This window comes from Cydia amplana, chromosome 9, assembly GCF_948474715.1.
Source record: "Cydia amplana chromosome 9, ilCydAmpl1.1, whole genome shotgun sequence".
In the NCBI taxonomy this organism is placed as follows: Eukaryota; Metazoa; Arthropoda; class Insecta; order Lepidoptera; family Tortricidae; genus Cydia; species Cydia amplana.
In genome coordinates, this window is record NC_086077.1 from 237,596 (window position 1) to 264,751 (window position 27,156).

The window sequence follows — 27,156 nt, forward strand, 5'->3', positions numbered from 1 at the left end:
GGAGTAACGTATACGATAACTTGATGCTTAAAATATTAATTAATATTCAGTAAGCGAAGAAAATTTTTCAGTGACTTAACTGACATTTGACAGCAGAATGTGGCTCGTCTCGTGTCTCGTTAACTCGTCGAGCTAATCGATTTTATACACTAACTGCACGTTATAAGGTTTGTATCCGAATGACAAGCCGAACGCGAGTGTAAACGCAAGCGCGCAACCGCAAATTTAAAGTGATAACACACTATCGCACCGCACCGCGACCTTGGTGCGTCGCACCCATAGATGGTCGCACCCATAGGTGAGAGAGAAAAAATATATCTCTTTCTCGCCCTCAGTTATGGGTGAGACGCACCAGGTCGCGATGCGGTGCGACAGTGTGTTAACACTTTTACGTCTGCTTGAACGCGCTCTATAAAAGTAAATGCTTGAACGCGCTCTATAAATATAAATGTCATGTGGCAACACTGCTTAAGAGTTCGTTCAGAAATAATGGATAAGGCTTCTTTTGTTTACCTAATGTATTGTCCCATTCCTTTTTAACACATGGTCTATTTATAACTCTAATATTCCATGATTAACAAAAATGTGATAAAGTTAACAATATTAAACAGTAAAACTTAATAGTCATCACGTATTTTGTTTGGACAATGTTTACGTCGCGTTCATAATCCGCGTATCGAACAAGTGCTGTCAGCTGTGCTGCGACCGACAGGGCGAACTGTCAGATGGTGAATAGCAAAGGAGCGGTAGTGAGATTATTTTTAATAAATATGTCTTTTTATTTGCATTTTCACACTCATAGATAATCTTCGCGCATAGCTTTAAGCTTTAGCGTGTTTAGTTAGGTAGTGATAGTAAGGGCGGCCGCAATATGAGTTCGAGGGACCGGGACACTAAATCGCTGCAGGACAAGCTGAAAGTGTTCTTCAAGAAGGGCGCTTCGGGTGAGTTCAAAACGCGTATTTACTAGCAAAGATTGCAGTAAGTAGTTAACGTCGTGGCAGAGAGTGTATATGTGTTGTTTGGATGTTTGCAGCGCCGCTGCCGGCGGTGAACGAGCTGGTGGTGACTGCGGAGCTCGAGCGGGAGCTGCGGTCGGACGCGGCGCCCGCGCGGCGGCTCCGCGCGCTGCGGGACCTCGGCGACCGCGTCCGCATCACCAGGATACAACAGGTGACCACCAATATACTTACAACAGGCACTGGACACTGTTAAAGTAGCTACACAAAGCACAGGACCAAAAACCTTGTTTAGGGGACGTTTATCTCATGCCAGTCAACAATAATAAGAATATATAAATTACTGAGATAAAACAGATATTAGAAGATGCTAAAAATGTGACTGGCATCACCAACCTAAACATCTGATATTAGTGCGCAAACACTTCTGTCCGTTAATTTAAGAGCCTTAAAAGTGTATCATCTTTATTCCCCTATAAAAGCCCAATGTAAAAGGTACTTCACACACACATAACAATACTTTGCTTCACTGAAAAGTGAGTAATATATGTAATAATTATAATATATCATGCATAAGTCTTAGGAGACTGATATTTCTCGGCATTCCTCGGTAAACTCACAACCTCTACTTTAGGTCACCATGACACCATTTATAGTCCAAAAAATATATTTGTATACCACCTTGTACCTTTTCACAATGACAATAACATGAGATCCCCCACCAGGTTTATTGATTGTGACAATGACACAAGGATGGGAAATCAAATTCCTTACCATAGTACGATTTAGCATTACTTTTATGATAATCTCAGTAGTAGAATGCTCTGTAAATATAGACCTACCCTGCGTATTGGCAGATAGTAAACAGTCTGATGCAACATTGGTCTCGGCTTGCAACAGTTTCTAGCTGTTGTTTTTATGTCCCGAATGAATACTAAAATGTTTATTGTAGTGCCTTGATTTGTCCAACTGATCTGTCATTTTAATACAAAATATATAATCGAGGGAAGGGCTTTAGCCCCTTACACCATACCGAACGATGAACCAAATAATTCGGCCGAATATTCAGTGCGGTAAGATCTGAGCCGAACAGAAGTGTGCCAACACTCCATATTATAATGATCTCGGAACGTGTAGATTGTATTTATCTCAACGACGGCTGTGCTATACACCTAAATCGAAATGTTAGATATGTACACTGATACCTGAGAACTTGTGAGGCGAACTACCTAAGAAAGCGCAGAAATTTAAATTGATTGAAGTGACATTTTATCAATATTTTGACTTTTATTGTAATTTAACGCTCGAATATTTATTTTCATTTATTCAAGCCATTATTATTTATTATATTTTGATTTAATTTCATTTCTTTTTAATTTCAATTAATTAATTTATAACATTAGTAGCAAAATGACATTGTATAGTTTATAGAGTATAATACTAACAATATTTTATAAGGCATAGTCGTAACTACTAACAAAAATGATCCCTGATGGTCCTGAAATAAATGAATTTAATTTAACTTATATTCGGCCCATCTTCTACAGTTATATTGCTTATTACTATGGAAAAAACGGATTTCCCGAACGTTTTTGGCTCATAAAATCCGTTTGTTCTCAGGGCGGCGCGGAGAGACTATGGGCGCTGATGCGAGACCTCCTCGACGATGGCTGCGCGGAGTCGCGACACACGGCGCTCTGGTTCCTGCGCTGTATAGCCGAGGGACAGGTACGATCCTTTCTGTTAGTGTATTATGCTACAAAGTGATTTTTTGATGACCAATAATAGGGATGATGACTGATGTTGAATTTTATAACAAAATCTAGTAATAAGATAGCAAACGAGCAATTTATCACAATAATGTGGATATTAAAATAAAATATTGAAAAATTACAAATTTACACCTGACCTGAAAGTTTCAAAGTTTAAGTTTTTTTTAACTTCCAAAAACGATAAAAGTAAGGGTACCATTCGATTCCTTACATTTCATACAAAAAAATATTGTATAGCAACTATATACATAAACGCAATATTTCACCGACAAAAACGCAATTTTCTTGTTCTGTCCATACTACAAGATGGGCGATGACGTCACGGCCTCTGGCCGTTTTGTATAGGGCGTTTCGCGAGTGAAGTGCGACTGTCGGACTTTGATTACAATTTCTGACTTTTGTGTTACTTTAATGCAATGGGTCCCATATAGACATTTGATCCTAAAAATAAACCCGATCGATTGATACCATAAAAAAAATTAGTCATGTAGCCTATTGCAGTTAATTAACTAGGTATACAAAGAATAATAATTATGTATTATAATGATTGCTTCAGGAGTGTGCTGTGATGCGGACTGTGCTGTTTCGGTATCTGCGGGAAACGCACGCGCAGCATGCCGCCGAGGTAATTAATGTATTACTTAACCGGCTTGTACACCGGCGTACCCGGCTTAATCGATGTCCAATTATATGTTTACATTATGGCACCTCACTCCTTTGTTTGATTGATCCTTAGTTAAGTCACAGAATAAATAATAGTACTAAGTACAGAAGACTCACTCTCTAACAAAACGCGTCTGTTACGCTCAGCACAGATATGGCCGCTAGGTGGCGACAGCGCCACGCGCGGCTTATGGCTTTCCCCAAAATTGGGGCCGAACGGATGTACTTTTAGCTACCTGTAGCAAAGCGACGAAATCGCGGAGTGAGACACGCCTGGTTAAGTCTTAAATAAATGCATTTATTTTGCTTCTTTAGTATAAGTATGGCCATGAGAGTTGAAGTCATGAACACAGCAAAATTATGTACCTAATGACAGCAACATTTTGAAATTACTATTCTTTCTTTATACCGATAGCAAGTTTCACTCGTTTATTCATTCAATAGATATTGTTTGTGTATTCATTCACTTCAACGCTCCTGGCGATGGCCTATAATAAGGCGAAAAACGTAAACATATTTTTAACATCGACCGTAGCAATAAGTTTCTCGTAATTTACCGTACGCGAGATATCATCTGATATTTACATCTTTTTTCTGCAATGAAAAAACATACGGAGGAAACCAAACTAAAACATAATAATCGTCAATCCTCTTTTGAGAAATCAGTTTTTTTTTTCATTAGACCTAGCTAGTGCCAAATGCCATGCATTGTGGTTGCCAAAGGGAACCCCCTCCATGTAATGAAATGTAGAGCCATTCATATTTTCATAGAAATATAGACTTTTATATTGGCACTCCACACTCTAATGCCGGTTATACTGTACACGGCACTTCCACAGTCTAGTTCCGGCTGTACACACTCGTCGAGAGCCCCTCGCCGAGAGTCTCGACAGAAAACTGTGCCAATGAACACTTTCGTAGACTACAAAACACAAGTGGACATTGATGTGCACGTATCAGCTTTAAGCTGCCTGTGCATTCACATATAATAATATAATAATAATAATCAGAGAAGGGCAAGACCTAGTAAGAGCGAGACTAGAAGGGAGCAGTATGAACATACTTGTTCTGTCTGTCTCGGGGTACATCGACGAGTGTGTACAGTCGACGTCAAAGATATGTTTACACATTTGCACCTTACTTTACACCCTCCTTTGTAAAAAGGCGAAAAATGTACCGACTATTGATTTGGCCGACTAGCCGACTAATCGGCGCTCGGATAGCCGATTAGTCGGCCGACTAGTCGGCTAGTCGGCCTGATCATTAGTTTGGTCTAAGTTCGGTTCAAATGCACTAAAAAACAATCCTTTTACCCTTTCGCCGCGCTATTTATCATATAGTAACGCTAAAAAATTAAATAAATAAATCCTAAGGTTATATTTCATACGGCGACCACACAATCGGACATAAAAAAGCGACCACAAGGTCAATAATTTCGAACAGAAATTTTCGTGAGCACCCTAAATAAAAATTTGGGTAAAATAGGTAAAAAGCTTATGAAAATATGTGCTGTTTATTTCTTTTTGCCCTGTTTTTCTGTCACTTATGAAGTGCCGACTAATCGGCCATTTTTGCCGACTAATCGCCGACTACAAATGAGGCCGAATAGTCGGCTAGTCGGTACATCCCTAGAAAAATGTAAACATCTTTGATGTTGACTATACAGCTGGCATAAAACTGCAATATCGGTGATTTAGCTTGGAGCGATGCTGACGTTATTATGCTTGCAGGACGCGCCACACCGCCTCTCGTTGCTGTCGACGCTCACCAACGCTGGCAAGAACATCGAGTGCTTCGAGGAACAGGTGAGATTGAACAGAGACGCTAGTTTAGAACATAACTTGTTTGATGAATATTCATATCATAGTTTTTGCATTGCATTCCTACCTATAGGTATAAATTATAACTTAATAGTGTGCGTACTCTTATCTGACTATGTGCGCACTCTTACGTTATTTGTTTTGTTCAAAAGTTTAATGAATAGTGTTTCTTTTTGCATTGCATATCAACCTATTTAAACCCAAGAATGTTCCGACTGCACGACATAATTCGAATTTTAATCTTGAAAAATAAAAGTTGCATCGGAATTACGAAATAAGGAAATTGAACTATTTATACCCAGATCGGCGAATACCTGCTGGAATACATGCGCAGCGTCGGCGAGACCGGCCCCGCGCTCCCTGAACTGTTGGCCCTCGTCATCAACGTCGTCAAATACAACGCAACCTACTTGGACGAACACGTCGTGCACGGCATCGTGGAGTGAGTAAAACTTAATATAACCTACCAACCAACTTTTGCACAAAATATATTTTTGTTGTTTTTATCACTACTAACTACTTTGTACTTTTCTTAAGAACTGTTATTACAATTCCCGATATGCATTTCATCTGCGCGTGACGTTTATAAATTGTTTCAGCTTGGGTAAAAATGCTTTTGTATGTCCGGTTGTCCTCTGCAGGTTGTATTTCTCAACCGAGCCGCCTCCACCATGTCGCTCCAGCGATACCCTTTATTACGGCTTTTCGGTATTTTAAAAATAAAAATGGCCATGCCATGGAGGGTCTCCACTAGTTAAAAAACTTGTATAACAACTGTTTTTTTTTTTTATTTCAGTTTTAAAACAATTGTTATGGTTGTTATAAGATATTAGATAAAATAAGGTACCTACATTTATTGATAAAATTGTACAAATTTTAATACTGTGATAGGTACTCTTATATTTTAGTTTTATTATTATTTTTCTCTTAGTTTATTGTTGTATGCACAAATAGCTCTGTTTTACTCTGTAGAAAACAATTTGAATTAACATGATGTTAAAATATTTTCATTAAGGAAACTGTAAGTCTAGTTTTAAGAAAATTTCCAGTGTTATATATAACTATAAAAGACTGTTTGTTTCTTGAATAAATAAATAAAAAAAAAAAAAAAAAAAAAACTGTTTTTTCCACAGCGCGTCCTGCCACCTCTGCGCGTACTCGGCCGAAGCCGGGGCCGTAGTGTCCGCCCTGGCGTTACTTGAAGCCGTCGTGGCGTATTCGCTACTACCCAGAGCTGCGCTGCCGGCCTTCGTGGGAGCCCTGTGTCGCACCGTGAACCTGGAGCGCCACTGTCAAACTAGTTGGAAGGTAATAATAAACTACCAATAGTTTAAACTTGCCATCGGTAAAACTGTTTAATTTCATGTCAATCATTCATCAGCTCTTAGCTGTCTTCTAAATACTAATCGGTCATTTTGACTTATGTATTTGTAAGAAAAGTATGAAACATAAATCAACTAATTTAGGCTTGTAAAGATTTATGAACTGTAAACGGGGGAATATAACATAAACCTACTCAGTATGCGCATTCGTATATGACTGTATGTATAATTTTAACGTGTGCGCATACGTCTAGTATTAAGTACGTTATATCTTATTTTACTGTATGCATACTCTAAACACTCTCACATATATTGTAACTAGCTCTAGCACAGGCCCCGGTCTTTTTGGGCTGTTACTGCACACTATGTCTTTAAACGCTGGCTTCAATTAAAATGTATAATTAGATATAGTGAAAAGTTTGCTGTACATATTTAATGAATAAACAAATAAACAAACAAATAAATACTCGTATTTTACGATGACGAGTGCGACAAGAACTAATGTCATTTATCGTCCTCAGCTGATGCGGTCAGTCCTCGGCGCCGACCTCGGCCACGCCGCTCTACAAGAACTAGCGGCCGTCCCCGCCGCCGCCGCCAACAACGCCGACGGGAGCGACGCCGCCGCCGACGCCGGCGCCGTGCGTGGCGCCGTGTTCTACATCAACATGGCGCTCTGGGGTCCGCGCCGCGTGCCCAGCCTGCGCGTGTCGTTGCTGTGCGTCCTGCCGGCTCTATTACAGGTGTGCACTAATATACAGCTATCATCTAGTGCAAGGTTCTTAAACCCGGTCAAATTGGCTGGGGTGTAGTTCGCTCTTATCGGCATATGTGCGTAGCCTTATCTTACTTTGTGCGCACCTTTGTCGTACTATGTTCCCATCACATTATTATATCGTATGATTATATTTTCCTGTTTTATATGTCCATTATATTATTAGCCCTATTTTTTCATATAATTAAACATATTAAATATATATATATTTAATTTAATATATTTAATATATCATATATTTAATCATATATTTCATATATTTAATTTTTTCAGGCGGTGAGCACGAACCAGCCCGTAGTAACCTACGAAGTCATCCAAGCCATCCAGAGTCTCGTGACCCGAGCCCCTCCCGACTCGCTTTGCGCCGCCTGGGACGTTTTATTGGCCGTTCTAGCACACGCGCACAAACACGACAGTGAGTACACTTACACAAAATACGTGCGCATTCTTACACAGGTTTAGAGTGCGCACTCTTGCAAAAATGAATTTTCACTTCACACAACATGTTCATGGTGCGCACTCTTACGCAACAAGCCGTTCTGAGTGTGCAATCTTACACAACAACCTGGCCAACACACTCTTAAAAAACAAGCTGGCTCTTATAAAAGGACCCGCTTAAAACTTGCGCACAGTGGAAATTTTATTTTACTAAAATTTTCTAGAAAATTCCGAGAACAATTTCTATTTTTTGGAAGTTTTCTGCAACTTGCACAATAGATAATTTGTGTTGAAACATATATAATAGACACATTGTTTTTACAGAGAGCCTGGAGCCGGCCAACGAGCTGATCCACACCCGCCTCCACGCGCTCCTGACCAGCATCGAGCAGCTGCACGAGAGCGGCCAGTACACCGGCGACACCTGTCAGCTGCTCGACCTCATCGACGCCAGCGCGCAGGACCGACCGGTAATAGCGGCGACAGCTGACATGTACAGAGCAGCACGTAGCACAGCTGCACGAGCCCGGCCAGCACACCGCGACACCTGCCAGCTGCTCGACCTCATCGACGCCAGCGCGCAGGACCGACCGGTAATAGCGGCGACAGCTGACATGTACAGAGCAGCACGTAGCACAGCTGCACGAGCCCGGCCAGCACACCGCGACACCTGCCAGCTGCTCGACCTCATCGACGCCAGCGCGCAGGACCGACCGGTAATAGCGGCGACAGCTGACATGTACAGAGCAGCACGTAGCACAGCTGCACGAGCCCGGCCAGCACACCGCGACACCTGCCAGCTGCTCGACCTCATCGACGCCAGCGCGCAGGACCGACCGGTAATAGCGGCGACAGCTGACATGTACAGAGCAGCACGTAGCACAGCTGCACGAGCCCGGCCAGCACACCGCGACACCTGCCAGCTGCTCGACCTCATCGACGCCAGCGCGCAGGACCGACCGGTAATAGCGGCGACAGCTGACATGTACAGAGCAGCACGTAGCACAGCTGCACGAGCCCGGCCAGCACACCGCGACACCTGCCAGCTGCTCGACCTCATCGACGCCAGCGCGCAGGACCGACCGGTAATAGCGGCGACAGCTGACATGTACAGAGCAGCACGTAGCACAGCTGCACGAGAGCGGCCAGTACACCGGCGACACCTGCCAGCTGCTCGACCTCATCGACGCCAGCGCGCAGGACCGACCGGTAATAGCGGCGACAGCTGACATGTACAGAGCAGCACGTAGCACAGCTGCACGAGAGCGGCCAGTACACCGGCGACACCTGCCAGCTGCTCGACCTCATCGACGCCAGCGCGCAGGACCGACCGGTAATAGCGGCGACAGCTGACATGTACAGAGCAGCACGTAGCACAGCTGCACGAGAGCGGCCAGTACACCGGCGACACCTGCCAGCTGCTCGACCTCATCGACGCCAGCGCGCAGGACCGACCGGTAATAGCGGCGACAGCTGACATGTACAGAGCAGCACGTAGCACAGCTGCACGAGCCCGGCCAGCACACCGCGACACCTGCCAGCTGCTCGACCTCATCGACGCCAGCGCGCAGGACCGACCGGTAATAGCGGCGACAGCTGACATGTACAGAGCAGCACGTAGCACAGCTGCACGAGCCCGGCCAGCACACCGCGACACCTGCCAGCTGCTCGACCTCATCGACGCCAGCGCGCAGGACCGACCGGTAATAGCGGCGACAGCTGACATGTACAGAGCAGCACGTAGCACAGCTGCACGAGCCCGGCCAGCACACCGCGACACCTGCCAGCTGCTCGACCTCATCGACGCCAGCGCGCAGGACCGACCGGTAATAGCGGCGACAGCTGACATGTACAGAGCAGCACGTAGCACAGCTGCACGAGCCCGGCCAGCACACCGCGACACCTGCCAGCTGCTCGACCTCATCGACGCCAGCGCGCAGGACCGACCGGTAATAGCGGCGACAGCTGACATGTACAGAGCAGCACGTAGCACAGCTGCACGAGCCCGGCCAGCACACCGCGACACCTGCCAGCTGCTCGACCTCATCGACGCCAGCGCGCAGGACCGACCGGTAATAGCGGCGACAGCTGACATGTACAGAGCAGCACGTAGCACAGCTGCACGAGCCCGGCCAGCACACCGCGACACCTGCCAGCTGCTCGACCTCATCGACGCCAGCGCGCAGGACCGACCGGTAATAGCGGCGACAGCTGACATGTACAGAGCAGCACGTAGCACAGCTGCACGAGCCCGGCCAGCACACCGCGACACCTGCCAGCTGCTCGACCTCATCGACGCCAGCGCGCAGGACCGACCGGTAATAGCGGCGACAGCTGACATGTACAGAGCAGCACGTAGCACAGCTGCACGAGCCCGGCCAGCACACCGCGACACCTGCCAGCTGCTCGACCTCATCGACGCCAGCGCGCAGGACCGACCGGTAATAGCGGCGACAGCTGACATGTACAGAGCAGCACGTAGCACAGCTGCACGAGCCCGGCCAGCACACCGCGACACCTGTCAGCTGCTCGACCTCATCGACGCCAGCGCGCAGGACCGACCGGTAATAGCGGCGACAGCTGACATGTACAGAGCAGCACGTAGCACAGCTGCACGAGCCCGGCCAGTACACCGCGACACCTGCCAGCTTCTTAAAGCTTAAAATAAGTAAAGGTCATGTTAAGAACTATAAATACCGGACAAATGTGTATTTTCTGTCGCTAATGGAAATTTGATAACAATACCTAAAGTAAACATTTACTTGTGTTTTAGGTATGCACTTTTTGTAGGTCAATTGATTGATTTATTATTGTTTTTTTTTTCTCAGGAGGCGTCAGTGGTGCGGCTGATCACGCTGCGCTGCGCGACGCTGTCGCCGGCGCGCGCGGAGTGGCCGGGCGCGGCGCTGGCGCTCGGCGACAAGTTCGTGCGCCGCGACGCGAGGCTCGGCGTCAGGATGCACGCGCTGCAGCAGCTGCTCGCCGTCGTCAAGCGACACAGGTGCGTGGAGTGGCCGGGTGGAGTGGCCGTGCGCGGAGTGGCCGGGCGCGGCGCTGGCGCTCGGCGACAAGTTCGTGCGCCGCGACGCGAGGCTCGGCGTCAGGATGCACGCGCTGCAGCAGCTGCTCGCCGTCGTCAAGCGACACAGGTGCGTGGAGTGGCCGGGTGGAGTGGCCGTGCGCGGAGTGGCCGGGCGCGGCGCTGGCGCTCGGCGACAAGTTCGTGCGCCGCGACGCGAGGCTCGGCGTCAGGATGCACGCGCTGCAGCAGCTGCTCGCCGTCGTCAAGCGACACAGGTGCGTGGAGTGGCCGGGTGGAGTGGCCGTGCGCGGAGTGGCCGGGCGCGGCGCTGGCGCTCGGCGACAAGTTCGTGCGCCGCGACGCGAGGCTCGGCGTCAGGATGCACGCGCTGCAGCAGCTGCTCGCCGTCGTCAAGCGACACAGGTGCGTGGAGTGGCCGGGTGGAGTGGCCGTGCGCGGAGTGGCCGGGCGCGGCGCTGGCGCTCGGCGACAAGTTCGTGCGCCGCGACGCGAGGCTCGGCGTCAGGATGCACGCGCTGCAGCAGCTGCTCGCCGTCGTCAAGCGACACAGGTGCGTGGAGTGGCCGGGTGGAGTGGCCGTGCGCGGAGTGGCCGGGCGCGGCGCTGGCGCTCGGCGACAAGTTCGTGCGCCGCGACGCGAGGCTCGGCGTCAGGATGCACGCGCTGCAGCAGCTGCTCGCCGTCGTCAAGCGACACAGGTGCGTGGAGTGGCCGGGTGGAGTGGCCGTGCGCGGAGTGGCCGGGCGCGGCGCTGGCGCTCGGCGACAAGTTCGTGCGCCGCGACGCGAGGCTCGGCGTCAGGATGCACGCGCTGCAGCAGCTGCTCGCCGTCGTCAAGCGACACAGGTGCGTGGAGTGGCCGGGTGGAGTGGCCGTGCGCGGAGTGGCCGGGCGCGGCGCTGGCGCTCGGCGACAAGTTCGTGCGCCGCGACGCGAGGCTCGGCGTCAGGATGCACGCGCTGCAGCAGCTGCTCGCCGTCGTCAAGCGACACAGGTGCGTGGAGTGGCCGGGTGGAGTGGCCGTGCGCGGAGTGGCCGGGCGCGGCGCTGGCGCTCGGCGACAAGTTCGTGCGCCGCGACGCGAGGCTCGGCGTCAGGATGCACGCGCTGCAGCAGCTGCTCGCCGTCGTCAAGCGACACAGGTGCGTGGAGTGGCCGGGTGGAGTGGCCGTGCGCGGAGTGGCCGGGCGCGGCGCTGGCGCTCGGCGACAAGTTCGTGCGCCGCGACGCGAGGCTCGGCGTCAGGATGCACGCGCTGCAGCAGCTGCTCGCCGTCGTCAAGCGACACAGGTGCGTGGAGTGGCCGGGTGGAGTGGCCGTGCGCGGAGTGGCCGGGCGCGGCGCTGGCGCTCGGCGACAAGTTCGTGCGCCGCGACGCGAGGCTCGGCGTCAGGATGCACGCGCTGCAGCAGCTGCTCGCCGTCGTCAAGCGACACAGGTGCGTGGAGTGGCCGGGTGGAGTGGCCGTGCGCGGAGTGGCCGGGCGCGGCGCTGGCGCTCGGCGACAAGTTCGTGCGCCGCGACGCGAGGCTCGGCGTCAGGATGCACGCGCTGCAGCAGCTGCTCGCCGTCGTCAAGCGACACAGGTGCGTGGAGTGGCCGGGTGGAGTGGCCGTGCGCGGAGTGGCCGGGCGCGGCGCTGGCGCTCGGCGACAAGTTCGTGCGCCGCGACGCGAGGCTCGGCGTCAGGATGCACGCGCTGCAGCAGCTGCTCGCCGTCGTCAAGCGACACAGGTGCGTGGAGTGGCCGGGTGGAGTGGCCGTGCGCGGAGTGGCCGGGCGCGGCGCTGGCGCTCGGCGACAAGTTCGTGCGCCGCGACGCGAGGCTCGGCGTCAGGATGCACGCGCTGCAGCAGCTGCTCGCCGTCGTCAAGCGACACAGGTGCGTGGAGTGGCCGGGTGGAGTGGCCGTGCGCGGAGTGGCCGGGCGCGGCGCTGGCGCTCGGCGACAAGTTCGTGCGCCGCGACGCGAGGCTCGGCGTCAGGATGCACGCGCTGCAGCAGCTGCTCGCCGTCGTCAAGCGACACAGGTGCGTGGAGTGGCCGGGTGGAGTGGCCGTGCGCGGAGTGGCCGGGCGCGGCGCTGGCGCTCGGCGACAAGTTCGTGCGCCGCGACGCGAGGCTCGGCGTCAGGATGCACGCGCTGCAGCAGCTGCTCGCCGTCGTCAAGCGACACAGGTGCGTGGAGTGGCCGGGTGGAGTGGCCGGGCGCGGAGTGGCCGGGCGCGGCGCTGGCGCTCGGCGTCGTCAAGCGACACAGGTGCGGCACGCGGCCGACCGGGGGGCCGTACTGAAAGTTTCTGGATTCTGATATATGAGAAAACTTTTTTTTTTTTCTAAGCGGCCAGTCCAGGAGTTTTCAGTATGACCTAAGTACGAGACTAAAGAGATCAGTTTACATTTGACGTTTTAGTCATAGGTTATTCACTGATTTCTATTAAAATCTAGTCAGTTCCGAATACATATGTCGATTAAAGATGCTCAATGTACGGCATAAGTGAATTCCTTACATTTTATCCAAAAACATATTGTATAGCAACTATATACATAAATGCAATATTTCACCGACAAAAACGCAATTTTCTTGTTTTGTCCATACGGGCGATGCGGTCCAGATGGGCGATGACGTCACGGCCTCTGTCCGTTTTGTATAGGGCGTTTCGCGAGTGAAGTGCGACTTTCGGACTTTTGTGTTACTTTAATGCAATGGGTCCCATATAGACATTTGATCCTAAAAACAAATCCGATCGATTGATACCATAAAAAAAAATGAGTCATGTAGCCTATTGTTGTGTTGTTCAGGTTCCTGTACGAGGAGGAGGTGGTGGTGGGCCTGGGCGTGCCGGTGCTGGGCTGGTGCTCGGGCGGCGGCGCGGACCCGCTGGGCGGGGGCGCGGACACGCTGCGCGCGGCCGCGGCGCGCGCCGCCGCCGACCTGGCCGTGCTGGCCGCCGGGGACGCCGCCACCGACCTCATCGACCTGCTGGAAAAGGTACAACCCCCCCCCCCCTAACCCCCTCTCTCCCCCTCCACTCCGAGGACTGTATAGTAGGACCGAGGTAACTCTGCGCCCGCTTTGCGATGCTGCCCGCACGCGTTGATTGAATAATTGCAGCGACCTAATCGTGTTGCTTTTAAATAGTAAAAATCTGGAATAGCGAAGCGATCAATTTTGTTTCACTTTCAAACAAAGTTAAATTACGCCTATTTTTAATCACCACCAAATACTTGTGCGGCCAAGTCTGAGCGAAATGAACGCGCGCGTGAATGACAACTAATTAAAAACTGATATAATTTCCAATATTATTCTAATATTGGTTGTGATAAAGATTATGATTATGATTATGATTATGATGTTAATAGTACATTATTGTCGAGGTTCGGAAGTAGCTACTTGCAGGCTGAGGATTCGTTTTAAACGGACGACCTTGGGAGTCCGTTTAATTGAATCCGAAGCCAGCAAGTAGCCTTCCAGCCGAGTCATATATAGTGCTTTTCTCAAAAATGGTGCAAGAAATAGAAATATTTTACAGAACTTACAGAAGCAACGTTCTAATTTTCCATTAATTTTCACAGAAAAAAATACAACCATTAAAAAAATTAGCTTGCCGCCTTTAAAAAAAAAGAAGTGTATTTTTCTGCTGAAACTACGCCAACCTATTTGAGACACCTAAATAGTCGCGGTACCAACATTAAGCCTGTAACAGACTATCGCACCGCACCGCGACCTTGGAGCGTTGCACCCATAAGTGAGAGCGAGAAAGAGATATCTGTTTCTCGCTCTCACTTATGGGTGCGACGCTCCAAGGTCGCGGTGCGTTGCGATAGTCTGTTATAGGCTTTATAATAATAAGTGCTGATCATCTGTTTGGCTGTTTAAGGGACCTATGCCTTCATTTGATATGGCCATTTGAAGTTTTAAAAAGTTTGGAACTCGTTAAATAATGGAATTTGTATGCGACATTGCAGTCCCGAAATCGAGACTGCAATGTTTTTAACTTTTTAATTTTTTGAATGACCATAAACTACGTACTTCGCGACCTATTTTTTAACCGGTAACGTCGACTTTGCCGTCCATTTTTGAGAAAAATTATATTCGTAATTATATGACCGACTTCCTTCGAAGCCCAAAGCTCAAGTTTAAAAACAAAACTGTCCATGTCATTAAACATGTATGTAGTACTGTCTAATTTTAAATGTCACTTGTAGATAATGAACCGGCCGTTTGAGAGTGAAGAGCCCGGCGAGTCGGACCCGGAGCCAGATTTGACAGATGTCACTCTCGCAGTCTCAGGTACGTGTATTGAAAATATAGATGGTTTGTTCTAAAACTAGACATATTACGATGCACTTATGCATGTCAGGAATAAATCTATACTCCTCCGTTGCATTATTGTATACGACGACATTATGAAATTGATGTTTTATAGTCTACGCTAGTACGTTTTCACAACATAACGACATCCAACTTTTTATACAAAATTATACTGAATTCGATTCCCTACAATATAAAGGATTATTTAGAAATCTATCAATACTGAATTTTTATTTCCAACAAATATACATCATGATTACAATTAAAAGACAAAAACACCCATATCTTATAATTTTTGATTAGAATATCTAATACCACAACTATTTATTTTCAATTTATTTATTTTCCTTTAAATACAATTTTATAACATTACAACATGTTGTTCGTAAGAGTAGGAAACGATACCTCCGTACTAGTAAAAACTGTATGATACTATATTTGAATAAAACGTAGAGTCATATGTAGAGTTCATTTTATACAAACACTTCTAATCATTAACACTTAACTTATCATTTGTAAAGCTATTGCAACAACGAGGTTTAGGTACATTTAAATATAATGGTTAATTATTGCTGTTAGTACATATACCGATGTCTACGAGTAGGATGAGGAAGAGTTATTTTACGTATGCGGATGTGTATTTAAGGTGATTACCTAGTTATAGTATATTAAAGTTACTTTTTTCTCGTAACTTTACTCGTCCTCATGAAAAACAAAATGCTTAAAATGTTAAATATTTCGTCGTGTGTTGTCAGTTAATTGTAATTGTGATTATGAGTATAGTTTTCAAATACCTACCGTCAGGTCTCCTGGAAGTGTTCCACGCGAAGCTGCTGCGGTCGCCGGCGGCGCACGCGGCGCGCGCCTGCCTCGTGCTGCTCGACCACCTCGACCACGCGCTCAACCATCCCCGGTACCCCGCGCAGCACGCCATCTGCAGGAAGAAGGTAAACTAACTCCTTGTTCCACGCGCAGCTGCTGCGGTCGCCGGCGGCGCACGCGGCGCGCGCCTGCCTCGTGCTGCTCGACCACCTCGACCACGCGCTCAACCATCCCCGGTACCCCGCGCAGCACGCCATCTGCAGGAAGAAGGTAAACTAACTCCTTGTTCCACGCGCAGCTGCTGCGGTCGCCGGCGGCGCACGCGGCGCGCGCCTGCCTCGTGCTGCTCGACCACCTCGACCACGCGCTCAACCATCCCCGGTACCCCGCGCAGCACGCCATCTGCAGGAAGAAGGTAAACTAACTCCTTGTTCCACGCGCAGCTGCTGCGGTCGCCGGCGGCGCACGCGGCGCGCGCCTGCCTCGTGCTGCTCGACCACCTCGACCACGCGCTCAACCATCCCCGGTACCCCGCGCAGCACGCCATCTGCAGGAAGAAGGTAAACTAACTCCTTGTTCCACGCGCAGCTGCTGCGGTCGCCGGCGGCGCACGCGGCGCGCGCCTGCCTCGTGCTGCTCGACCACCTCGACCACGCGCTCAACCATCCCCGGTACCCCGCGCAGCACGCCATCTGCAGGAAGAAGGTAAACTAACTCCTTGTTCCACGCGCAGCTGCTGCGGTCGCCGGCGGCGCACGCGGCGCGCGCCTGCCTCGTGCTGCTCGACCACCTCGACCACGCGCTCAACCATCCCCGGTACCCCGCGCAGCACGCCATCTGCAGGAAGAAGGTAAACTAACTCCTTGTTCCACGCGCAGCTGCTGCGGTCGCCGGCGGCGCACGCGGCGCGCGCCTGCCTCGTGCTGCTCGACCACCTCGACCACGCGCTCAACCATCCCCGGTACCCCGCGCAGCACGCCATCTGCAGGAAGAAGGTAAACTAACTCCTTGTTCCACGCGCAGCTGCTGCGGTCGCCGGCGGCGCACGCGGCGCGCGCCTGCCTCGTGCTGCTCGACCACCTCGACCACGCGCTCAACCATCCCCGGTACCCCGCGCAGCACGCCATCTGCAGGAAGAAGGTAAACTAACTCCTTGTTCCACGCGCAGCTGCTGCGGTCGCCGGCGGCGCACGCGGCGCGCGCCTGCCTCGTGCTGCTCGACCACCTCGACCACGCGCTCAACCATCCCCGGTACCCCGCGCAGCACGCCATCTGCAGGAAGAAGGTAAACTAACTCCTTGTTCCACGCGCAGCTGCTGCGGTCGCCGGCGGCGCACGCGGCGCGCGCCTGCCTCGTGCTGCTCGACCACCTCGACCACGCGCTCAACCATCCCCGGTACCCCGCGCAGCACGCCATCTGCAGGAAGAAGGTAAACTAACTCCTTGTTCCACGCGCAGCTGCTGCGGTCGCCGGCGGCGCACGCGGCGCGCGCCTGCCTCGTGCTGCTCGACCACCTCGACCACGCGCTCAACCATCCCCGGTACCCCGCGCAGCACGCCATCTGCAGGAAGAAGGTAAACTAACTCCTTGTTCCACGCGCAGCTGCTGCGGTCGCCGGCGGCGCACGCGGCGCGCGCCTGCCTCGTGCTGCTCGACCACCTCGACCACGCGCTCAACCATCCCCGGTACCCCGCGCAGCACGCCATCTGCAGGAAGAAGGTAAACTAACTCCTTGTTCCACGCGCAGCTGCTGCGGTCGCCGGCGGCGCACGCGGCGCGCGCCTGCCTCGTGCTGCTCGACCACCTCGACCACGCGCTCAACCATCCCCGGTACCCCGCGCAGCACGCCATCTGCAGGAAGAAGGTAAACTAACTCCTTGTTCCACGCGCAGCTGCTGCGGTCGCCGGCGGCGCACGCGGCGCGCGCCTGCCTCGTGCTGCTCGACCACCTCGACCACGCGCTCAACCATCCCCGGTACCCCGCGCAGCACGCCATCTGCAGGAAGAAGGTAAACTAACTCCTTGTTCCACGCGCAGCTGCTGCGGTCGCCGGCGGCGCACGCGGCGCGCGCCTGCCTCGTGCTGCTCGACCACCTCGACCACGCGCTCAACCATCCCCGGTACCCCGCGCAGCACGCCATCTGCAGGAAGAAGGTAAACTAACTCCTTGTTCCACGCGCAGCTGCTGCGGTCGCCGGCGGCGCACGCGGCGCGCGCCTGCCTCGTGCTGCTCGACCACCTCGACCACGCGCTCAACCATCCCCGGTACCCCGCGCAGCACGCCATCTGCAGGAAGAAGGTAAACTAACTCCTTGTTCCACGCGCAGCTGCTGCGGTCGCCGGCGGCGCACGCGGCGCGCGCCTGCCTCGTGCTGCTCGACCACCTCGACCACGCGCTCAACCATCCCCGGTACCCCGCGCAGCACGCCATCTGCAGGAAGAAGGTAAACTAACTCCTTGTTCCACGCGCAGCTGCTGCGGTCGCCGGCGGCGCACGCGGCGCGCGCCTGCCTCGTGCTGCTCGACCACCTCGACCACGCGCTCAACCATCCCCGGTACCCCGCGCAGCACGCCATCTGCAGGAAGAAGGTAAACTACTTGTTTTATTGTTTTGGATGACTGCCTCGGACTGCCTGGGACTCGCTTCCCAAGGATTCCGTACATTAAGTCCGACTCACGCTTGACTGCACATTTCTAATAGGTTTTCCTGTGATCTATTGTACTATATGCCCAAGTTAACATATTAACAGTAACTATACGTTACTGCCTGCGACATAATTATGCGACGCACGTAATCCTGGCAAGGTCGCCATGAGATGAGTTGATAGTCGGAGGGTCGAAATGGAGTTTAAGTAAAACCAAACATTACCGAAGTTGTGTTGTATTCTCGGTATCCAAGTATAGAGAGAGAGTAAATCTAAACATAACATATATTTATAGGCTATTATTGCTTACATGCTATTTATACAATTACGTGCGTGGCATAATTATGTCGCAGGCAGGAACGTATAGTTACTGTTAATATGTTAACTTGGGCATATAGTACACTATAGGTAAAAAACTATTTTGTGTATATTTTTCAAAAATGTAGACCCAGTAGTTTCGGAGATAAAGTGGGAGGGAATGGTCGGACAGATAGACGGACAGACGCACGAGTGATCCTATAAGGGTTCCGTATTTTCCTTTTTAAGTTCGAAACCCCAAAAATAAATTTTTAGCTTATTTTTATATCTTAAATGTTACATTAGTACATTTTTGTTGATAGATCCTTGACATGATCTTCGGTCTGCGCGCGAACATGTTCAACAGCGTGGGGTTCTGCTACGACAGCGCCGGGAGCCCCGTGTACGGGCCGGCGGCGCTGCGCATCAAGCCGCTGTGCTCGCCGAGCTTGCTCGCCGAGCCGCTCGCCGCGAGGGGGCACCATCCGCCGCCCAACACACAACAAGTGCCGGTGAGTGTACGGAATACACACCCGGTGTATACGAGGGAATCACGGCGAGACTTCGCGGCGCAAAGTACACACAAAAGTTCACACTTGTACTGCGATACACATATTTAATTATACTAACGTGTCTACCGCGATTAAATTCCATTATTTTACCTTAAATCCGACGTTTCAACAGGGTTGCACCAGCTGTGGTCACGGATGACTCACGCCCCAGCAAAAAGTCAACAGCAATAAGTTTGCGATAGTTTCGCAGTCACGTTCGCGCTTATTAAGAAAATAGATGGTTTCGCCATTCTGATTGTGTTTCTTCCCCGTTTACTGTTTGAATAAATTTTTGATTTGGACAAAATTTGCTGTAGAGATAGTTGGAGTTCCGAGAAAATGCATACGATAGTTTTTATCCCAAAGAACATCCCCTATGGAAGTAAGAAGAGGCTGAAACATACTATGGAATTGGGATATGCAATTACTTATTCTACTCAGAAGTTGCAGGCAGGAGTTACTATCTTGAAATAGTAAATTTACTTATATTTAATTTGCAGGGAACGTGCATCCTCCCAGTAGGCCGCTGCGCGCGCATTCTGACCCTAGCCCTGAGCCGGGAGAAGGAGTGGTCCGTGTTACAACACGTCCTGCGAGCCCTACCGGGCCTGCTGCAGTCCAGGGCCCTCTGCGTCGGCCGCAGGGCTCAGGACCTGGACCTGCTGGCTTCCACTCTCTGCGCTATGGTGAGTCAGCAGACCTAAGGAGTATACCCAGCAACATATCGAAAAAAAAACCGGCCAAGTGCGAGTCGGACTCGCGCACGGAGGGTTCCGCACCATCAACAAATAATAGAGCAAAATAAGCAAAAAAAAAAAACAAGCAAAAAAAACGGTCACCCATCCAAGTACTGACCCCGCCCGACGTTGCTTAACTTCGGTCAAAAATCAGGTTTGTTGTATGGGAGCTCCACTTAAATCTTTATTTTATTCTGTTTTTAGTATTTGTTGTTATAGCGGCAACAGAAATGCATCATCTGTGAAAATTTCAACTGTCTAGCTATCACGGTTCGTGAGATACAGCCTGGTGACAGACGGACGGACGGACAGACAGCGGAGTCTTAGTAATAGGGTCCCGTTTTTACCCTTTGGGTACGGAACCCTAAAAACACGTTCTATATTCGCCATACAAATGAAAATACCGAAATTTGCCACTGAAATTTGAACCCATAGTGTAGGAAATACAGTTGATTTTGCGTTGTTTGAAAACTGAACGAAACAAAGCAAAAGCAACTCTATTCCAATTGAATATGATTTAAATTTCACCAAACTGAATAAGTACTATAGGTAAGGACCTTGGGCTTTAGGAGGATATAGCCAGAAGCGCAAAAATACAACGCAGTACTATAACCAAAGAGAATTGAGTAGGTATAGATGCTTATTGTCAAGTAAATGTATTTCGACACAGGGTTTAAAGTTTTAGAACGCTATATGACTTAAGCTTTGGATTCCTCCGAAAACGCTGCCGTCATATTACGGCCGCTATATAGCGTTGACTGACGTCACTAGAACGTTGTCTATGTAAACAAGATGGCACGGTTTCCTAGACGGCGTTACGTTACGTTGATTGTCAACGTAACGTAAGATGACGGCCGTCATGACCTTGTGGATAGTTTCGTGAACGTTTTATTAGATAGCGGTGACGCCATTTTGAATAAATGACACGAGATTTGAATAAATGATTCCGTACTACGATTATTTTCCTCTTCTGATGATATTTCATCCTCCAAGTAAATTATAGATGATCAAGCAAATCTTGTCAGTAGGAAAAGGCGCGAAATTCAAATTTTCTATGGGACATTATCCCATCGCGCCTACATTTTTCAAATTTGCCGCTTTGACCTTGGTGTTATGACGCCGTGGTACTTTCCACATGTCGCCACCGTAAAGACGGCCGTCTTTTGCTGCCGCTATATGACGGCCGTCATATGACGGCACCGTTTTCGGAGGAATCCAAAGCTTTAGACCTATGTTCTTTCACTGATATGTGTTAAAATTGTTAAATATCAAACGGTGTCGCCATCTACACGAGTATAGGCTAAAGGTATTATGGCGCCATCTTTTCGAGCATAAATTTTCCTTGTTTTTGGAAGCACGTTCTTGTCTTAGACTTTATTTTTCTTATACACTTCATAAATCTATGCTGTAACGGTAAACAATTAAATTGAACGAGTCAGTTAACATTTTGGACGATAGGGTACAGTCGCCATCAGATATATCGGCGAGGTCAAGGCGCGCACAAATATCTGAACACGCTATTGTCCAGGCGCTAGAGTGCGTGTTCAGATATTGTGAACACCTTGGCCGCTCCGATATATCTGATAGCGACTGTACAGTTATTTTAAATGTTCTCAATTTGTTCTAGTTGTCGGACCGAAGCTTGGCGTTCCCCGAGTGCCTGCGCGGTCAGAAGGTGCTGGTGTCAGAACTCCATGCAGCGGTGCTGCCCTCTCTAGGGGCCCTGGCGCCGTACCACGCCTTCCTGGAGCCGCTCACGCAACAGAGGGTAGTGCGGTGTCTGCTGCGCTACGGCATGGGTCAGTCTGTCCTTGTCTAACTCTACAGGTCCCCAAAGTTTTTGACCCGAGGCTTACACTTAGATAAATTCATGTAGGCCAAAATTTAGCTTCAATTATCTACTTTCGCTATCGCTAGCCAAGTGAGGCGAAAACGTCAAAGACTACGTGATTTTTTTACGCGTCTGTCACATCCATACATTTTGACGTTTTAATTAAACGTTTAAACGTTTTGAAATAAAAAATGTCTTCCTACCTACATATATATTTTCTTGTGTGTATTTTGCAAACATTATCAATTTATCATTTAAGCTATGGCCCCAGATGGTTCCGTATTTTGGATACCTACTTATAAATTGTATTGTTCGTAAGTACATATTTCACCTTTTTTAGAGTTCCGTACCTGAAAAGGAAAAAAACGGAACCCCTATAAGATCACTCGTGCGTCTGTCTGTCTGTCAGTCCGACCATCCCCCCCCCCTTCCCCCTCTTTATCTCCGAAACTACTGGGTCTAAAATTTTGAAAAAAATACACAAAATATTTCTTTACCTATAGATGACAGGAAAACCTAGTAGAAATGTCCAGTCAAGCGTGATTCAGACTTAATGTACGGAACCCTTGAAACGCGAGTCCGACTCGCACTTGGCCGGTTTATTTTGCTTTGGTTAAACCACCCAAGATAAAAGTATATTTGTATCTGTTTAGTGCTCCGAACGCCGGCGCCGTACCTGGCGGCCCTAACGCAGTTCACCCTAGAAGCCCGTGACACCATGGTGAAGCTACTTCCCGAGGTTCTACTGGACCTGTCCAAGGTGTCTGACACCAAGCTCATCGCAGGACCAATGCTTGAGTTTCTATCCAGTAAGTTCAACCCAGATGGCGCTGCAGTCGTTTCGGTTGTAACTGAGACGTGATTGGTTTAGTTAAAATTTCAGGGCCCGTAAAATAGGCCAATATCTGGTTTATGGACGCTCACGGCAAAATTAACTTCCAATTAGCTGTATTTTTTTATAAGTTTTGCAGATTATTATGTTTTTATTAAACTGTGATTTATTTGTAATAATCCAAAAGCTCGACTTGATACGTTACGGTATAATGAAAGAAGTATCAATTTTACAATTAATAAATTGTAATACCCTGAAATTCAGTTTTAACAACTACATATCACTACATAGTATATTTAAAACGAAGTCGCTTCCCGCTGTCTGTCCCTATGTATGCTTAGATCTTTAATACTACGCAACGGATTTTGATGCGGTTCTTTTTAATAGATAGAGTGATTCAAAAGGAAGGTTTATGTATAATTTGTTAACCTGTGTGAAGCGGGGATAGTCATCTATATTGTATAACCGTATTAAAAAAAAAATATTTCCAGCACTAACCCGACTACCGCGAGTATTCGCCTCGTTCGTGGAAGACCAATACATGTCGGTATTCGCCATCCTGCTCCCGTACACGAACCCGTCCCGCTACAACCACTACGTGGTCTCGCTCGCACACCACGTGGTCGCCGCCTGGTTCCTCAAGTGCCGGTTGTCCTATAGACGGAACTTCGTCCGGTTTATTATACATGTGAGTATTTCACGTGGCAGGGTCGCCATGCGATGTGGTGGCGTGTGAGGGAAGTACCAGCTGTTGCTTCTATGATGTTTATTATACCCTGTCTTCGGTTGAATATGTACTTATACAGTAGCCTAGCATATGAGAAGCGGTGTACATACTCCACTACAGTCTACCTGATTCAATCATCTAGATCCTAGATTAAAATGTTGGGAAAATTTGGCATAATTAATATAATTATCACTTAAATTTTATCAATACGGAATATTCCGCGAAACTATGCGTAGGGGGCGCCACTTTCACAATCCGTCACAATCTAAGGGTCTACCGCAAACGAGAGAGCCGAAATTTTGTTATCTACCTCTCTATCACTCTTGCATATTCGAGCGTTAACGACCTATTGGGAAGTGTTAACGAATTTTTTTTGATTATACCACGAAATTTCAACGGCTCCAACGCGCACCACCTCTATAGGATTATTTTTTCTACCACGGGTTGTGTCTGCAGGGTCTGCACAACTACATCATCATACCGTTCGAGGAGCAGCTCCACAACCTCAAGGTGCACGCGCCGGCCAACGAGGACTCCAGCAACCGCAAGCGCAGCTCCAGCTTGGTGAGAACTGTTCCTCTACCACGGGTCGTGTCTCAGGGTCTGCACAACTACATCATCATGCCGCGCGAGGAGCAGCTCAACCTCAAGGTGCACGCGCCGGCCAACGAGGACTCCAGCAACCGCAAGCGCAGCTCCAGCTTGGTGAGAACTGTTCCTCTACCACGGGTCGTGTCTCAGGGTCTGCACAACTACATCATCATGCCGCGCGAGGAGCAGCTCAACCTCAAGGTGCACGCGCCGGCCAACGAGGACTCCAGCAACCGCAAGCGCAGCTCCAGCTTGGCAGACCTATTAGCTTTACTAGCTTTCGCCCTAGGTCCCGCTGGAGAGACGAAGTGCAGAAAGACCTTAAGCTTTGGATTCCTCCAAAAACGGTGCTGTCATATGACGGCCGTCATATAGCGGCCGCAAAAGACGGCCGTCTTAACGGTGGCGACATGTGGAAAGTACCACGGCGTCATAACACACCGTCAGCCACCAAGGTCAAAGCGGCAAATTTGAAAAATGTAGGCGCGATGGGATAACGTCCCATAGAAAATTTGAATTTCGCGCCTTTTCCTACTGACAAGATTTGCTTGATCATCTATAATTTACTTGGAGGATGAAATATCATCAGAAGAGGAAAATAATCGTAGTACGGAATCATTTATTCAAATCTCGTGTCATTTATTCAAAATGGCGTCACCGCTATCTAACTAGTAGTTCGCCCCGAACTGAGAACTCGCGGTTCGTCAAAAAGATCAATTGAATGCAGTGCTACTTAGTCCGAGATGGGCATGTCGTAATTGAATCCTGATTCCACGATTACTTGAAATTACTTTTTAATCTGATTACTGATTCCCAGATTAGCTACTTTGTAATGTAACAATACCGAATTACTAAGTACAATTCCATTTGAGGAATCAGGAATCAATTTCTCGAATATTACAATTACTAGTAATTGGAATCAATGTCGATTCCTCATTACAGGAATGCATTACTTGATTCCTTTCAGATGACATTTCGTACTACTACTATCAAAAGTACATTTCGATAGTAGATATAGATGTTGTTGACTTACTAGGATGCATCTATATCTTATTTGAAACAGGTGCGCAGATTTCGAAAATGATGACCATGACCTATAAAACGACACCCATGACGACTTTTATGACATACTGCATGGCCGCCATCTTGGAATCCAAAATAGTCATCATTTTCGAAATTTGCGCCCCCTAAAACCTATAAAACGACATCCATGACGACTTTTATGACATAGTGCATGGCCGCCATCTTGGATTCCAAAATAGTCATCATTTTCGAAATCTGAGCCCCCTATAACCTATAAAACGACATCCATGACGACTGTTATGACATACTGCATGGCAGCAATCTTGGAATTCAAAATGGTCATCATTTTCGAAATCTGCGCCCCCTAAAACCTATAAAACGACATCCATGACGACTTTTATGACATACTGCATGGCCGTCATTTTGGATTCTAAAATGGTCATCATTTTCGGAATCTGCGCCTCCTAAAACCTATAAAACGACATCCATGACGACTTTTGTCATAGTGCAAGTCCGCCATTTTGGAATCCAAAATGGTCATCATTTTCGAAATCTGCGCCCCCTATAATCTATAAAACGACATCCATGACGACTTTTATGAAATACTGCATGGCCGCCATCTTGGATTCCAAAATGGTCATCATTTTCGAAACCTGCGCCCCCTAAAACCTATAAAACGACATCCATGACGACTTTTATGACATACTGCATGGCCGCCATTTTGGATTCCAAAATGGTCATCATTTTCGAAACCTGCGCCCCCTAAAACCTATAAAACGACATCCATGACGACTTTTATGACATACTGCATGGCCGCCATTTTGGATTCCAAAATGGTCATCATTTTCGAAATCTGCGCCCCCTAAAACCTTTAAAACGACATCCATGACGACTTTTATGACATACTGCATGGCCGCCATTTTGGATTCCAAAATGGTCATCATTTTCGAAACCTGCGCCCCCTAAAACCTATAAAACGACATCCATGACGACTTTTATGACATACTGCATGGCCGCCATTTTGGATTCCAAAATGGTCATCATTTTCGAAATCTGCGCCCCCTAAAACCTTTAAAGCGACATCCATGACGACTTTTATGACATAGTGCATGGCCGATATATTGGAATCCAAAATGGTCATAATTTTCGAAATCTGCGCTCCCCAAAATCTATAAAACGACATCCATGACGACTTTTATAACACAGTGCATTGCCGCCATCTTGGATTCCAAAATAGTCATCATTTTCGAAATCTGCGCCCCCTAAAACCTATAAAACGACATCCATGACGACTTTTATGACATACTGCATGGCCGTCAATTTGGATTCTAAAATGATCATCATTTTCGAAATCGGGGCCCCCTAAAACCTATAAAACGACATCCATGACGACTTTTGTCATAGTGCAAGTCCGCCATTTTGGAATCCAAAATGGTCATCATTTTCGAAATCTGCGCCCCCTATAATCTATAAAACGACATCCATGACGACTTTTATGAAATACTGCATGGCCGCCATCTTGGATTCCAAAATGGTCATCATTTTCGAAACCTGCGCCCCCTAAAACCTATAAAACGACATCCATGACGACTTTTATGACATACTGCATGGCCGCCATTTTGGATTCCAAAATGGTCATCATTTTCGAAATCTGCGCCCCCTAAAACCTATAAAACGACATCCATGACGACTTTTATGACATACTGCATGGCCGCCATTTTGGATTCCAAAATGGTCATCATTTTCGAAATCTGCGCCCCCTAAAACCTATAAAACGACATCCATGACGACTTTTATGACATAGTGCATGGCTGCCATCTTGGATTCCAAAATAGTCATCATTTTCGAAATCTGAGCCCCCTATAACGTATAAAACGACATCCATGACGACTTTTATGACATACTGCATGGCCGCCATCTTGGAATCTAAAATGGCAATCATCATTTTCGAAATCTGCGCCCCCTAAAACCTATAATACGACATCCATGACG

General features: G+C 48.7%; 1 protein-coding gene across 1 annotated transcript in view; it reads left to right on the plus strand.

Moving 5' to 3' along the window:
- Positions 1-437: 437 nt before the first annotated feature.
- LOC134650785 (tuberin) overlaps positions 438-27,156 on the plus strand; it is a 60,733-nt gene continuing 34,014 nt past the window's right edge. Inside the window, exons 1-29 of the mRNA XM_063505718.1 lie at positions 438-944; positions 1,037-1,173; positions 2,580-2,687; positions 3,288-3,356; positions 5,125-5,199; positions 5,517-5,656; positions 6,348-6,522; positions 7,058-7,279; positions 7,585-7,726; positions 8,074-8,219; positions 10,578-10,750; positions 13,595-13,784; positions 15,002-15,086; positions 15,912-16,054; positions 16,228-16,344; positions 16,518-16,634; positions 16,808-16,924; positions 17,098-17,214; positions 17,388-17,504; positions 17,678-17,794; positions 17,968-18,084; positions 18,258-18,340; positions 18,390-18,519; positions 19,196-19,384; positions 19,924-20,109; positions 21,788-21,959; positions 22,645-22,800; positions 23,315-23,511; positions 24,151-24,255. Of these exons, the coding sequence (XP_063361788.1) occupies positions 872-944; positions 1,037-1,173; positions 2,580-2,687; positions 3,288-3,356; positions 5,125-5,199; positions 5,517-5,656; positions 6,348-6,522; positions 7,058-7,279; positions 7,585-7,726; positions 8,074-8,219; positions 10,578-10,750; positions 13,595-13,784; positions 15,002-15,086; positions 15,912-16,054; positions 16,228-16,344; positions 16,518-16,634; positions 16,808-16,924; positions 17,098-17,214; positions 17,388-17,504; positions 17,678-17,794; positions 17,968-18,084; positions 18,258-18,340; positions 18,390-18,519; positions 19,196-19,384; positions 19,924-20,109; positions 21,788-21,959; positions 22,645-22,800; positions 23,315-23,511; positions 24,151-24,255 (3,915 nt within the window). The 5' untranslated portion in view covers positions 438-871. The remainder of the gene's footprint in view (positions 945-1,036; positions 1,174-2,579; positions 2,688-3,287; positions 3,357-5,124; positions 5,200-5,516; positions 5,657-6,347; positions 6,523-7,057; positions 7,280-7,584; positions 7,727-8,073; positions 8,220-10,577; positions 10,751-13,594; positions 13,785-15,001; positions 15,087-15,911; positions 16,055-16,227; positions 16,345-16,517; positions 16,635-16,807; positions 16,925-17,097; positions 17,215-17,387; positions 17,505-17,677; positions 17,795-17,967; positions 18,085-18,257; positions 18,341-18,389; positions 18,520-19,195; positions 19,385-19,923; positions 20,110-21,787; positions 21,960-22,644; positions 22,801-23,314; positions 23,512-24,150; positions 24,256-27,156) is intronic.